Source organism: Juglans regia, chromosome 2, assembly GCF_001411555.2.
Source record: "Juglans regia cultivar Chandler chromosome 2, Walnut 2.0, whole genome shotgun sequence".
In the NCBI taxonomy this organism is placed as follows: Eukaryota; Viridiplantae; Streptophyta; class Magnoliopsida; order Fagales; family Juglandaceae; genus Juglans; species Juglans regia.
Genome location: NC_049902.1, coordinates 31,429,588 through 31,444,610, shown reverse-complemented (window position 1 = coordinate 31,444,610; position 15,023 = coordinate 31,429,588). Strand labels below are relative to the sequence as shown.

Sequence of the window (15,023 nt, the reverse complement as noted above, 5' to 3'; positions counted from 1 at the left end):
TCCATCGCCGGACCGGACCGGACCGGCCCGTTTGCAGCCCTAGTGGTGACCGAGCTTGAAAGAACTTTGTTGAGGGAAGAGATATCTTGGAGGCAAAAGTCGAGGGCCCTTTGGTTGAAAGAGGGTGACAAATGTACAAAATGTTTTCAAAGAATGACTAAGGTTAGGTCTGGATAATGAGTTGAGATGAGATAGGTTGATATGAAAGTTGAAAATTAAATAAAATATTATTAGAATATTATTTTTTAATATTATTATTATTTTGAAATTTGAAAATTTTGAATTGTTTATTATATTTTGTGTGAGAATTTGTGAAAGTTGTAATGATGAGATGAGATGGGTTGAGATTAACTCTCAATCCAAACCGAGCCTAATTCACATAGGCGTAGTAATGCTATTGAGATGCTTTATTCTGAAAATAATGTGCTTTCTTCCCCTGCCGGGATTCAGGATCATATTGTGCAGTTTTATGAAGTTCTACTAACTGAGACGGCTGATTGGAGACCTATTCTTGATGGTTTGGTTTTTGATTCATTGGATTCTTTTTCTGCAAGCTGGTTGGAGAGACCGTTTGAGGAGAATGAGGTTTATCAGGTGGTTTGTGGAATGGTCAAAGATAAAACTCCTGGCTCAGATGGTTTTTCCATGGGTTTTTTTCAAGTTTGTTGGAATGTTGTGAAAGTAGATGTGTTAAGGGTTTTCCAGAAAATTTTCAACTATCAAAAGTTTGAGAAGTCTCTTAATGCCACCTTCATATCTCTTATTCCTAAAATAGTTGGGGTCTCTGAGTTGAAGGATTTTCGCCCTATTAGCCTGGTAAGAGCACTCTCATTGGATTAACTAAAAGCTAAATCCATTGAAGATTTAGCTATTAAACCCTAAAACATGATCACATTGGAATAGCTAAATTCTAAATAATTGAAATTTAGCTACAGTCACTTCTAAAATTATTTTCAAATTTGAAATGAACTATTCATTCATAAAATACATTTTATATTAATTATTTCTCTCCCTTTTATATCAATTATTTCTCTATTCCTTTTAAATGACAATTGAAAAAATATAATTAGAATATGATTACTAATTAATATATAATATTATGAATAGTAAAATATGATAAAATAAAATAAATTCATAATTAAAAAAATTAAAATATTTTTGAAATTATTAATTATTCATTACTATATAATGAATAAATGGATAATCCAATGTGGAGATTTGATGTGAATAGCTAAAGTCAAATTTATCTGATATTATTTTATTGTCATATAATGAAAAATGGCTATTCCAATGTGGAGACTTATGTGAATGGAATAGCTAAAAGTTAAATTCATCTTACATTCATAAAAAATGTACTTTAATTTTAGTTAATCCAATAAGATTGCTCTAAGTGAGGTTTATAAGATAATTTCTAAGGTGCTTGCCAATCGCACGAGTACAATGATGGAAAAAATTATTTCTAAACTCCAAAATGCTTTTGTTTGGGGTAGGAAAATACTTGATTTTGTTTGATTGCTAATGAATGTTTAGATAGCTGAATGAGGGAGGGTGTCTTGGGTGTCATTTGTAAGCTGGATATGGAGAAGGCGTATGATCATGTGAATTGAGATTTTTTTTTTCTATATGCTTGGGAGATGTGGTTTTGGGGTGTGGGTTATGAAGAACAGTTTTTGGCTTTACTTATTGCCATTGAAATGGGTCATACACAGTCAAAGAAACCAGGGTAAAAAAAATAGAGCTCAAGCGTCTAACTTGTCATTGAATTACGAAGGAAGCTCGATCCGTGAAAGATCCAAAGGGAAGGGGCTTGCATCTCCTTTATGAAACCAAAATTGTGTCTTGGAACGTTCTCTGGTTAAATGAGGCAAATAAGGGACTTCGTATAAAAAATTTGCTGCGAGAGTGGAGGGCAGACATTGTATGTTTACAAGAATCTAAGCTGAAAAAGTGTTTCTAGAAGGTTAATTTGAAGTGTTTGGAGCTGTACCTATGTGGATTGGGCCTTTCTTGCATTGAATGAGGCTTTGGGTGGAATTCTAGTGATGTGGGATAAAAGAGTTGTTGAGAAATTGAAGGAGTTTGTGGGAGAGTATACAGGGCATGCTCTTTTAAGAGTGTGGTAGATAATTTTGTGTGGGCTTTTGAGGGTTTATATGGTCCAAATGTAGACAATGATAGACATTTCTTATGGGAGGAACTTGCTGGATTAAATAGTTGATGGGAGCTTTCTTGGTGTATAGGAGGGAATTTTAATGTCATCAGATTTCCTAGTGAACGATCTGGTGAGAGTAGGATGCGCCTAGCTATGACAGAGTTCTCAGATTGTATCTTTAACTTGAACCTGCTAGATATTCCTCTTTTGAGGGGCTCCTTTACTTGGTCAAATAATTAGACTTGGTTCTGGCTGGACAGATTTCTAATCTCATTGGAGTGGGAGGTGCACTATCCGGAGGTGTGCCAAAAGAGACTGCCATGTCTTTGCTCGGATCATTTTCTTATCTTGTTGGATTGTGGTGGCATTCGAAGCGGGCGTCGATACTTTAACTTTGAAAACATGTGGCTGAAAAGTGAAGGCTTTGTGGATAAGGTCAGACAATAGTGGTCTTCTTACTAGTTCTACCGTAACCCCTCCTACATCCTAGCCTGTAAGTTAAAAGTTTTGAAAAATGACCTTAAGAGCTTTGGAATTCACAATCCTTTGGAGATATAGGGGAGCGAAAGAAACTTATGGTGGAGGAGTTGCATCAGTTTGAGTAGTTCTTGAGGCTAGAGCCCTTTTACTGGAAGAATTATTGCACAAGACAGTTGGTTTCAGAGTTAGAAAGAGTACCATCTTTAGAGGAGATTTCTTGGCGCCAGAACTCAAGAGCATTGTGGCTGAAAGAAAGGGACCGGAGCACAAAGTTATTTCATAGAGTTGCCAACTCTCATAAAAGAACTAATACCATTGAAATGCTGAATATTAATAGTATGGAGTGTAAGGAGGCCCCTGTGATTTGTGACCATGTGGTGGATTTCTATGAACAACTGCTTACAGAACATGAGGAATGGAGGCCAAAGTTGGATGGTCTCTTCTTTGACACTATTGAGCCCCAGGAAGCCTCTTGGTTGGAGAGGCCTTTTGAAGAAGAGGAAGTGTATGATGTAGTAAGACGTATGGGTAAAGATAAAGCCCCAGGTCCAGATGGCTTCTTGATGGGTTTCTTCCAAACTTGTTGGGAGGGAGGTAGTGAAAGTGGACATAATGAAGGTGTTTTAGGAAGTATCCTCGGTTGGAAAGTTTAAAAAATGCCTAAATGCTACTTTTATTGCGTTGATCCTGAAGATGATTGGAGCGTTGGAGGTTAAGGATTTTTGATCCATTAGCCTTGTGAATGAGGTGTATAAAATCATTTCCAAGGTTCTTGCTAACAGATTGGGGGTGGTTTTGGGCAAGATCATTACGAAGCCACAAAATGCATTTGTTAGGGGGCGACAAATTTTGGATTCAGTCCTTATAGCAAACGAGGGCTTAGATAGCAAATTAAAGGCTGGCTCCACAAGAATTATTTGCAAACTAGATATGGAGAAGGCATATGACTACGTAAATTGAGATTTCCTCTTATATCTGTTGGGGAGGTACGGTTTTGGGGCTAGGTGGCGTACCTGGATGAGTTGGTGCATTTCTACAGCCATATTCTTAGTATTGATAAATGGCTGCCCTATCGGCTTTTTCAGTAGCTCTCGAGGCCTAAGGCAAGGAGATCCTTTGTCCCTACTTTTTTTTGTTATCATTATGGAGGCCTTGAGTAGGATGATATCGACGGTGGTTACACATGGGTTTATGGTTGGATTTCCGATTGGTGATCCCAACAAGGGCATTATTACTTTATGTCATTTACTTTTTGCAAATGATATGCTCCTATTCTGTGAGGCAGATCGAGACCAGTTGAGGGCATTGAAGGCTTTGTTATTATGTTTTGAAGCAGTATCAGGCCTAAAAGTTAATTTTGACAAGTCAGAGTTAGTGCTAGTGGGGAACGTGATTAACACAAGGCAGCTAGCTAGTATTCTTAGGTGCAAGGTAGCTTCTCTTCCCATGACCTACTTGGGATTGCCGTTGGGGGCTGCCGCTAGGGCCTCATCCATATGGGATTTAGTCATAGAGAAGATAGAAAGGAAATTAGCAGGGTGACAAAGATTGTATTTGTCGAAAGGTGGCCGTTTGACTCTTATCAAGAGTACCCTTTCTAACTTACCTACATACTTCTTATCTTTGTTTCAATTGCCTACAAGGGTAGTGGCTCGTATTGATAAACTGTATTGTGATTTCTTATGGTGTGGGATAGGGGATGAATTCAATTTCATCTGGTTTGTTGGGATAAGGTGTGTAGACCAATCTTGTTAGGTGGTTTGGGTATAAAAAATCTGAGAACATTCAATCGGGTCCTGCTTGGGAAGTGGCTATGGAGTATAACACGGAGACAAAAGCCTTATGGAAACTGGTGATTGATTGTAAATATGAAAGCTTAGTTGGGGGTTGGTGAAGAGGTAAATGGGGCCAGCGGTGTGGGAGTTTGGAAACACATTAGGCGTGGGTGGGGGGATTTTAGTAGCCACTCTAAATTGGTGTTGAGGAGGGGTTCTCGTATCAAGTTTTTTAGGGACATATGGTTTGGGAATGAGGGTCTAAAGGATGCCTTTCCAATGGTTTTCCAAGTGGCACGCAACAAGGAAGCTTCAATAGAGGATCTTATACTTCTATCAGGAGACCAAGTGCAGTGGAACGTCACGTTTAGTAGAGCGGCGCAAGATTGTGAAGTGGACATCTTTGAGGCTTTTTTTAGTCTTGTTTATTCTGTGAAGCCGAATAGATAACAAGCTGATAGGATGTGGTGGACTCCTGCAGGTAAGGGCATTTTCTCAGTTCGATCATACTATAAGTCCCTTTCCCAAGCCGCTAATATTTCGTTCCCATGGACGAGACTTTGGCGAAATAAGGCGCCCCCGAAAGTGATATTCTTTACATGGACAGCAGCGTTGGGGAAGATTCTGACTACTGACAATCTGAGGAAGTGTCAGATAGTTATACTAGACCGGTGTTGCATGTGCAAGAGATCTGGTGAGTCAGTGGAACACCTCTTGCAACACTGCGAGACAACTTGAGCCTTGTGGGTGGAAGACTTTGGCCGGATAGAGTTATCTTTTGTTATGTCTGCAACTGTGGTAGATCTATTGGCTAGCTGGACACTTCCAAGAGGAGTTCAACAAATGAAGATGGTGTGGAAAATGATCCCGATCTGCATTATGTGGTGTATATGGCAAGAGTGCAATGATCGGACTTTCGAAAACAAGGAGCGTCTTCGGAGGAACTTAGAACTCCATTTTTCCGTACTTTATTTTTATGGGCCATTGCTTTAGATTTTAATGGCCTAAATTTTCATGACTTTCTAGTTTCCCTTACTTCAACCTAGATAGGTCTTATCTCTTGTGCACCATCTTGTGTACTTGGGCTTTGCCTATCTCTATTAATATAATATCGATTACTTACAAAAAAAAATGTGGTTTTGGGGAGAGGTGTTGTGCGTGGATTAGACATTGCATCTCTACTGCTTGGTTTTCAGTGTTAGTTAATGGAAATTCTTGTGGTTTTTTCCATAGCTCTCGTGGATTGAGACAGGGGGATCCGTTATACCCTTTCCTCTTTGTCATATCATGGAAGTTTTGAGTCGAATGGTGGAGGTTGTTGTAAGGGGGATTTTCTTTTTGGATTTATGGTGGGAAATGTTAACAACGGCTTTTTCACACTTTCTCATCTTCTTTTTGTAGATGATACTATTATTTTTTGTGATGCTAATCGTGGACAGATTCAAACCTTAAGGGCTATTTTACTATGTTTTGAAGTTGTATCAAGCCTTAAGGTAAACTTGGGTAAGTCGGAGATGGTTCCGGTGGGAGAGGTGCAGAATATTAATTGTTTGGCGGAGTTTTTGGGGTGTAAAGTTGCTGCTAAACTATGAAATATCTTGGCCTTCCACTGGGGGCGTCTTTAAGGCTAAGTCTATTTGGGATGGGGTAGTTGATAAGATTGAGAAAAGGCTGGCAGGTTGGAAGAGGTTGTATCTATCAAAAGGGGGTAGAATCACTCTTATTAAAAGTACTCTTTTGAATCTCCCAACTTATTACCTTTCTTTATTTCCTTTGCCTGCAGGGGTGAGAAATCGAATTGAAAAATGATTTCGTACATTTTTGTGGGGAGGAATGGGTGAGGAGACTAAAATCCACCTTGTTAGTTGGAGTAGAGTTTGTTCTTCTATTTCAAATGGTGGCTTGGGGGTTCGAAATTTGAGTAGTTTTAACAAAGCCTTATTGGGGAAATGGTTGTGGTGGTATCAATTGGAAGGGGAGTCGTTGTGGAGGGAGATTATAGATTGGAAATATGGATGTGATTTTGGGGTGTTCTAAGGAGGTTAAGGGGGCTTATGGTGTGAGTCTTTGGAAATTTATTAAAAAGGGATGAGAGAATTTTGTTAAACATACGAACTTTGTTGTGGGTGAGGGTTCAAGGATTCGTTTTTGGTTTGATACTTGGTGTGTTTCCGGTTATCTTTCGTATAGCAGCTCAGCGGTATGCCTGTTTCTGTTGTGTTAGTCCATTCTAATGGAATCTTGCTGTGCGATGTTGGTTTTACTAGAGCTGTACAGGACTGGGAACTTGATGAGGTGTCTGATTTTTTCAGCTTCCTATATTCCTTGCGGGTTGGGGGTAGTGAGAGGGATAATTTGACATAGAAGCATACGGGTAGTAAAAAGTTCTCGGTACGGTCTTATTACAAGGTATTGTCTGTTCAGCATTGTTCTCATTTTCCATGGAAGCATATTTGGAGGTCTCATGTGCCTTCCAAAGTAGAGTTTTTCATATGGACATCATCACTTGGAAACATTTTGACGATCGATAATTTGAGAAAGCGAGGGTTTTGTTATTATGAAGTGGTGCTTCATGTGTAAGAAACATGGGGAATCTTTGGATCATACTTTTTTTTTTTTTTATAGGTATCTGTGGATCATTTACTTTTGCACTGTGAGGTGGCAAAGGCATTGTGGGATGGTGTGTTCAGTAGAGTTGGGCTGGTTTGGGTGATGCCGATGAAAGTAGTGGATTTGCTTGCATGCTGGATGGGGCTTCGTAGTTCTAAACTAGTGGCTGCGGTGTAGAAGATGGTTCCTTTGCGTCTCATGTGGTGTTTTTGGTGGAAAAGGAATTAGCGATGCTTAATAATAAGGAGCACACTATAGAGGAAATCTGGAAATTCTTTGTATTTTCTTTATTGCAATGGTTTTCTGCTTTAGGGCTTGATGGAGTTTCAGCTCATGATTTTCTGTCTTCTTTTTCCCATTCTTAGAGCACTTTCATTGGATTAGCTAAAAAGCTAAATCTATTGAATATTTAGCTATTAGAGAGCAAAATATGCTCACAATGGATTAGCTAAATTCCAATTATTTATAATTTAGCTACAGTGACTTTCAAAAGTTTTTCCAAATTTGAAAGTTACTGTACATACATCAAATACATATTTTATTAATTATTTCTCTCTCCCTTTCTTTCTATCACATATTTTATCACAATTGGTATATTAATTTGAGTTAGTGATATATTAATTTAATAAGAATATGATTATTAATTAATATATAATAGGTAGAATAGTAAAATATGATAAAATAAAATAAATTAATAATTAAAAAAATTAAATATTTTTGAAATTATTAGTTATTCATTACTATATAATGAATAAATGTATAATCTAATGTGGAGATTTGATGTGAATAACCAAAACCAAATTCATCTTATATTATTTTATTGTTATATAATGAAAAAATAGTTATTCCAATGTAGAGATTAATGTGAATAAAATAGTCAAAAGTCAAATTTATCTTACATTCATAAAAAATGCTCTTGAACTTTGGCTAATCCAATGAGAGTGCTCTTAGAATGTAATTAGGTGTTTTCTTTTATATACTTGTACATGGGCTTCGCCTATTACATTTGTTGAATAAAATTTCTTTTTACTTCGAAAAAAATAAAATAAAATATTTGCAGTAATTATATGCTCATTTGTAAAAACACATTATTGAACTATGCATCAGTATGATTTTAGTATTTAGTCTTTGCAATTCTCCCTATTGAAGTATGTAGGGACAGATGAAGCTGTGCTATTAGATTATGCGCTTCTGGAGTTGCAGAAGGTTATATCTGCCGAAAATAATGATGGGGAGGAGCATTACATGGATAGCCTAACATGTTCAAGGCAATGCAATGGCAGTGAAAGGAAGTTAAGTTTGGTGCAGGCCATTTTCTTCTCAATAAGCAGTTGGTGTGACAGTAAGCTGCAAGACTATCATCTACATTTCAGTCAGGTCAATTTCTATTCTTTAATAGTTTTCCAGATTGTTTTATTCCATTGTTCCAATTTAAGTGAATGGACTCCACTTCTTGACTGTTTGCCTAATTTATTTGTTTATTTTTGCTAAACCCTATGTATTTTTGTTCTGACTAATATGAACTTGAATGCTCATGTTTGTCACTTCTGACTTATTTTCGTTGGATCCTTCAAAGTTTATATTCAGTGGTGTTCCTTCTACTTATGAGATTCTTGTTTCAGAAACCTGATGACTTTACGAGGATGATCAACCTGGTCTCAGCAGTTGGCATTCTTACTCCTGGAGATCTTGGTGATATCAAGGTTTGTTTTGCTGCAGTGTGAGTTCGCATTCATTTGTGGTAGTGGAAGGAAATGTATACTGCTTGCAGGATCCACTGATTAAATGAAACATATTTCTTTTTCAGGCAGTTGGTTTTTGATAAATATTTTGTAGTCTATGCCCTGCTACCTTTTAAACATATATATATATATATATATATTTTTCATTCATGGGTGTGCATGTTCTATCCCCGTAAACATCCTTTGACCTCTTTTAATATATCTTTGCTACTTGCATTTAGAAATTGAAGGAAAAACTTTATGGAGATGAATTCACATCCTTGAAACTTCTTAATGTCTTGGATATTGAGGGACAGAATAAGCTTGTAAAATTCAAATGATTTTAGTAAAATGTTGTAGCTTGATTTTCCTGGCCTCCCTCAAAATGTGGGATATGGATGCAAACATTTTCACTGTAGGCAGTAGGGAGGGAGGGAGGGAAAAAAAGAATAAATTAGTAACTTTGATTTTTTTAATTCCCTGTGTACTTGGGCAACATTCATAGGTTTCCATTGTTAAAATTATAAGCGTTTTAAAAAAATGACTGTCTTGATAACATATTTTACATTTACTTCACTAGCCTCCCTTGATTCAAAATTAATGAGAGATCTAATACGCCCATTTTCACAGGAGGAAGGGAGGGAGAAAATAAACTAGTAATTCAATTGATTTTGGTTATTTGAGTGACGGTTGATTACTTGATTTTACTAGCCTTCCTTCAAAATTGGTTAGAGGCCCAATCTACTGTATGCAGTTGGTAAATATGCTAATCTTCTAGATGAAATTGATTTTTCTCGATGGGCCACGTGTTGGGTATCAACAATGAAGATGATAGATCCTTCATAGGAAGGGTCATCTCTTAGTTACTTTCTTCCTCAAAATTTTACATCTTTGGATGGCTATTCTCTTCCAGGAGACTGTTGCAGACTTGCATCCTTGATCTTGAGATTTTTGTATGACTGGATGGATGCTCTAGACGGTTTTCATAGTAAATAATCTTAGAGTCTTGGTTTTGGTCAATGGATCTTCTTTGTCTATATTCTGAGGAGAGAGTTGCTCCATCTCCTTGGTATTGTCAGGCAGCTGCTAGATTGTGGGTTGTTTCCTTTGCAATGTAGGAATTTCTCGTTCTCTTTTTATGGGTTAAAGGACCTTGTTGGTTGTTGGTTTTGTGGGTTCCACGTATTGTTTTCATGCTGCCTATCCCTTTTATGATGGTCTTATTATCAACTGGAAGAATTGAATTTCATGAATTTCTATGCAAAGAGGTTGGGTGCTTTCTTTTTTTTTTTTTTATCAGTAAATACGAATTTTTTTAAAGAAAGTCAAAGCCAAGTACTCGGGACATATACAAGAGCAACATCTAGGCATGGGTATCTAAAGACACAAGGAAATCATGTACGTTCATGCTGTTAAAGTCTATTACAATCGATCAATGAAATAAAGTTTGAAGAAAAAAAGTTTGAAAAAGAGGTTGGGTGCTTAGAATTAATGAATAGAAGTATAAGCGTGTGCCCTCTTTAACAATTCTAACCTCATTGCAAGAAGTTTTTTAGAAGTGATAGATGGTATTATGGATGGGACTGGGTGTTTTCACCTTTCTTTTCTTCCTTTACTATGTGATGAGGTGCCCCCACTTTTTCCTCGGTTTTGACCTGTTCCTCATGTATGAAAAACAGGGGTTTGAGTTCTGCTGAATCTTGTTCTTCATGTTGCTGGAAAGTAGTTACTCTCATAACATCCTAATGACAACCCTTCTGAATCTAGTCATATTGACTAAGATAATTGGATCAATCATTTGTATTTTATGCAGTTAATTAGCTTGAATGCTATGAATGAGAGTGCAACGAGAAAACTGAAAACATATGTGGAGAGATCAATAAAATCGGCATATAGGCGGGTGAGTCAAATGTTTCATTTTATCTATAAATTTGTTTATTTATGGTTATATATGTTATGCTTGCGCATTACTGTTGGATAAAATGGATATGATTATACTGATAGGTAGCAAGTACCATAGATCTTGAGTCCAAGGTGGTAAGGACACATCCTTTGGCCCTGCTTGCAAATGAGCTAAGATTGATTGCTCAGAGAGAGTTCAATGTGTTCTTCCCGGCACTACGTCATTGGTGCCCTGAATCTGGAATGATTGCTGCCAAGCTATTGCACCAGATTTATGGTGAAAAACTGGTCGGTTTCTTTATTTGTTTAACAAAAATGAGTTCTCTCATATTGCTGCTGGTTTATATTTATTAATTTGCTGTATTTTTCTGGCTATGGTGTTTCTCACTTCTTAGAAACCATTTCTTTTGGGGGTATCATCTCTTTCTGAAGAGGTCAGATCAGTGCTTTCAGCTGCTTGTTTGTTGGACCATGACCTCACTCAGCTATATATTTCTGCTTGTGAAGTAAATAGGCAGCATGACCATCTCAACCACGAGCTGGACCACTATCCGGTTTGATATTCTTTTCTTCTCTCTTTTTTTTTTTGAACGCGAGAAATATCAGTGCCTTGATTCCAAGTGCATATATTCATAATTTTTTGTTACAACTTTACAGTATGGTTTTGTTTGCAACATTCGTTGTTATGTCCCTTGGTTATGAAATGCTTTACATTTTTTCATTTACATTTACTACCCAAAGGAATAATGATATAGACAACTATTTTACAGCTGTTAAGATAAATATGTTTTTGATGAGTATTCTAAAATGTTATCGAAACTAGTAAACAGGCATAGGCCAAGTATACAAGAAGTATACAACAACGAACACCTAATTACAAGTTCGGAGCTAGAAAGTGATACAAGAAAATCATGTAAGCTGGCTCCATTAAAAACACTAGCAAAAGCCCAAAGAAATGAAGTATGGGAGAAGAAACTTCTAAGAGCACTCCCAATGGATTATGTAAAATCCATCTATATGTAAAATTTAAAGGATTTAGCTTAAAATGCACATCCAACCGATGCTCTACTTCATTTCTATTTTACAGTTTGGTACTGTGTTACCGCTACATGTAGCGTGACACTATTCACGAATGTAAACATTTTTTAATTAATATCTGTGTCTTCTTGTATTCTTTCATCTGCATCAAAGTTCATCTTATTTCACAAAAGCCCCTGTGTGTTTGGCGCCATCTTCCCTTCATCGGTTCTCGTTGATTCCAGCAACCACGCATTCAGTTTGCTTCAAATTTCAGTTCAAGAATCCCGTCGTCCAGTTCAAATTTGCAAGTCCAGTTGCTCTTCCTTGTCTGAGTGGGTTCTGGCCTCTGTGTAATCTTTTCTCCGCATCCAAAGTTCACTTATGAGGCGCAAAATGAAGGGTTTGTGAAGTTGAGGGATTGCTGGAAATGGGTTTGCGATGAAATTGGTTTTGATGCGTTTTGGAGTGTGAGATGAGGGTGGGGTTTGCTTTGGTTGGAAACAGAGTGGGTGATGGTGCTTAGTGAGTTGGATTGGGTACGGATTTGAAGGTGATTTTGGTGGATTGGAGGAACGTGAAGTGGTGGGGTTGGGTTCAAGTTGGAAGCTAGTTGATGTTGAGTTCCAGATTTTTTCAGCTTCTGTTTAGGAGGTAGTCATTTCTGGTTTTCAGAGAGAGAAGTCAGGAGGAAGAAAAATAAATATGGGGAGATATTGTAAATATTAAAAGATAGGAGGATATTATTGATAGTTAGAGAAAATATTGGAAATGAATAAAAAATATTATAAATATAATTTTTAAATGATATAAAAAAAATAGATAAGTTGATGTATGATATATTGTAAAAGTCAGTATGTAAAATAGAAAAAGTGAATTTTGGTGATGTATTTTAAAGGATAAGATGAAAAAGCCATTGGGAGTGCTCTAAGCTCATCTAGACAGCAGTCCCTATCTTCAAAGCTTCAGTCATTCCTTTCAAGCCAGAGACACCACATGATTAAATGAATTCTTATCCATACATCCGCAAGCGAACAAATCTACCACCCTCTTAAGCATCATCCATGCAATTCCAATCTTGTTAAAAATCTCAGCCAATAACATCCTCGCCACCTCACAATGAAGTAAAAGATGATCCACAGAATAGACTCACCACTCTTCTTATACATGTAGCACCAATCCATCATGAAGAGTCCTTACTTTCTCAAATTGTCCATAATGAATATTTTCCCAAGAGATGCAGTCCAACTGAAGAAAGCAATTTCAGGTGGCACCTTACTTTTCCAAATGTGTTAAGATAAATATTAAGTATAAATGATTAAATCTAAGTTTTCCCATTAGTTTGAGCTTTTGGGATAAATGGTGATTTCACATGGTATTAGAGCCAGGTTCTATGTTCGGATCCTGACTCTACACTTTATTCAATTTAATTAAATATTTCATATGTTGGGCCAACATATTACGGGGGGAGTATTAAGATAAATATAAATGATTGAATCTACCTCTTCCCATCAACTTAAGCTTTTGGAACAAGTGGTGATTTCACAACAACCAGCCCATGTAACAATGCCATTTTATAAACAATATATTTTTTTTAATTTTGGGTTTTCCATATGATTTGAATTTCAAATTTCGTGTAGCCGCATTTTAATTTACAAAGACTTGTAAAGAGAAATGTAAAGAGTTGCGTATGTGTCATTACTATCACCCAAATAATTAACTGTACGTGTTTCTCTAATTCAGTTGCTATTAACACCATTTTAAACTCTTTCCTGTTGGGCATATGTTCATGTTTTGTTTCAGTTTGTTGTGCAACGATGATAGTGGTGATTCTGTTCTGGAGGTTAATTCTTTAATTTATAGATAACCTTATATAAGTCAACAAAATTTCATTGCCATTTTTTTTAAAAGAAAAAGGACAGTACCCCAACTTTTATTTAAGACCCTCACTTATTTCGGATGAATACCTTTTATAGATAGGAGTTTAGGGGTTACAAAAATCCCAAAACCAAACTCTAAAAAGTATTTCAGCAAGCAACTAAAATTCTATACTTTAACCTACTAAAAATTCATTTCCATTTGCACGCTTCAACTCAGCTTCAATTGCATCTAACATATGTGTTGAATCTCGTATGTTCTCTATGCGAAGTAATGTTCAGATGATCATTCTGTTCGGGGAATAAATACTGCTTATGTTCGGGAACTTGATAGCATTACACTATGTTTAGCATGCATTTGTATGTTACAAAGAACAGGCTAATGATGGTGCTCAGATGATTGATTCTGTGCTTGAGCTGATAATTGTAATTTGATATTGTTTTTTTGCTACAGAGTTTTTATCAAAAAATATGCTTGATCTGCCTCAGCCTAATTTAGATAAAAAGGGTGAGAAAATCAGTTGTTGTTTCGTTCCTGCATCTGCAGATTGGAGAAGTTGCTAAACCATTAATTCTTGAGTGGGTGATTGCTCAGAATTCACGTATCCTGGAATGGACTGGACGTGTATTTGATCTTGAGGTCGGTTCCATACTGAGTAATGGTTTCATTTAAAATTTTGATTATTAATCGGGTGGCCATCTACTTAGAAAAATATGTAATTGGATGACACCTGGTTTAATATTAGTTTTAAGGAAGAAAATATAAGAAAGGAAGATGACAACTGAACAAGAAAAGATTATGCTTTTAGTTGTGTTAGATATAAGCTTTGGTGGGAGAGAAATGATAGAAGCTTTGAGGATAGCAAGAGGACAAGGGATGAGCTTAAATTTTCCTTTTATGGGCTGGGGTCATTGATTTTAATGGGCTAAATGTACATGATTTTCTCTTTTCAGTTGTAAACTCTAGTTAGGTACTTCTCATGTATGCATCCTGTGTACTTGGGCTATACCTTATTTTGTTATGAATACAACTCTTGATTACCTATAAAAAAAAATGGAGATTTATGTCTCTTTATGCATGTTTTGCCTTCCATATGTTTTTGGGCTTGTGCAGGCATGGGAGCCTTTATCATCTCAGCAAAGACTGGCTGCATCAGCAGTTGAAGTTTTTAGGATCATTGAAGAGGTAAATACTTACTGTAACAAATATTTTGGTGCATCTTGTCCAAAAAGCAAGAAAAAAACCATTGGATTTAAATATTGATTTTTCATTCTTTTAGTTTTATGGAGGTTGCTTAGTTGAGCTTCTTGTAGGCGAGTGCTCTCTTTGACTTTTAAATGTCTATCTTTGTGTTCTAGTGATCATTGTAGATTGTAATTATTGCTATTGAGTTCCAATTGTTTAGATTTTTTATCTTTTTGTTTCCTGATTCTTTCTATTTAGGTGCTCCTCCTGTATACGTGTTGTGTGCTTGGGTACCACTGGACT

At 36.6% G+C, this 15,023-nt stretch overlaps 1 protein-coding gene across 2 annotated transcripts in view; it reads left to right on the top strand.

Moving 5' to 3' along the window:
* Positions 1-15,023, top strand: part of LOC108984425 (protein unc-13 homolog) — a 32,442-nt gene that overhangs the window by 10,572 nt on the left and 6,847 nt on the right. For both annotated transcript variants that reach the window (XM_018956380.2, XM_018956379.2), the window contains exons 10-16: positions 8,167-8,394; positions 8,640-8,720; positions 10,552-10,638; positions 10,743-10,928; positions 11,036-11,194; positions 14,082-14,174; positions 14,649-14,720. In XM_018956380.2, coding sequence (XP_018811925.1) covers positions 8,167-8,394; positions 8,640-8,720; positions 10,552-10,638; positions 10,743-10,928; positions 11,036-11,194; positions 14,082-14,174; positions 14,649-14,720 — 906 coding nt within the window. The remainder of the gene's footprint in view (positions 1-8,166; positions 8,395-8,639; positions 8,721-10,551; positions 10,639-10,742; positions 10,929-11,035; positions 11,195-14,081; positions 14,175-14,648; positions 14,721-15,023) is intronic.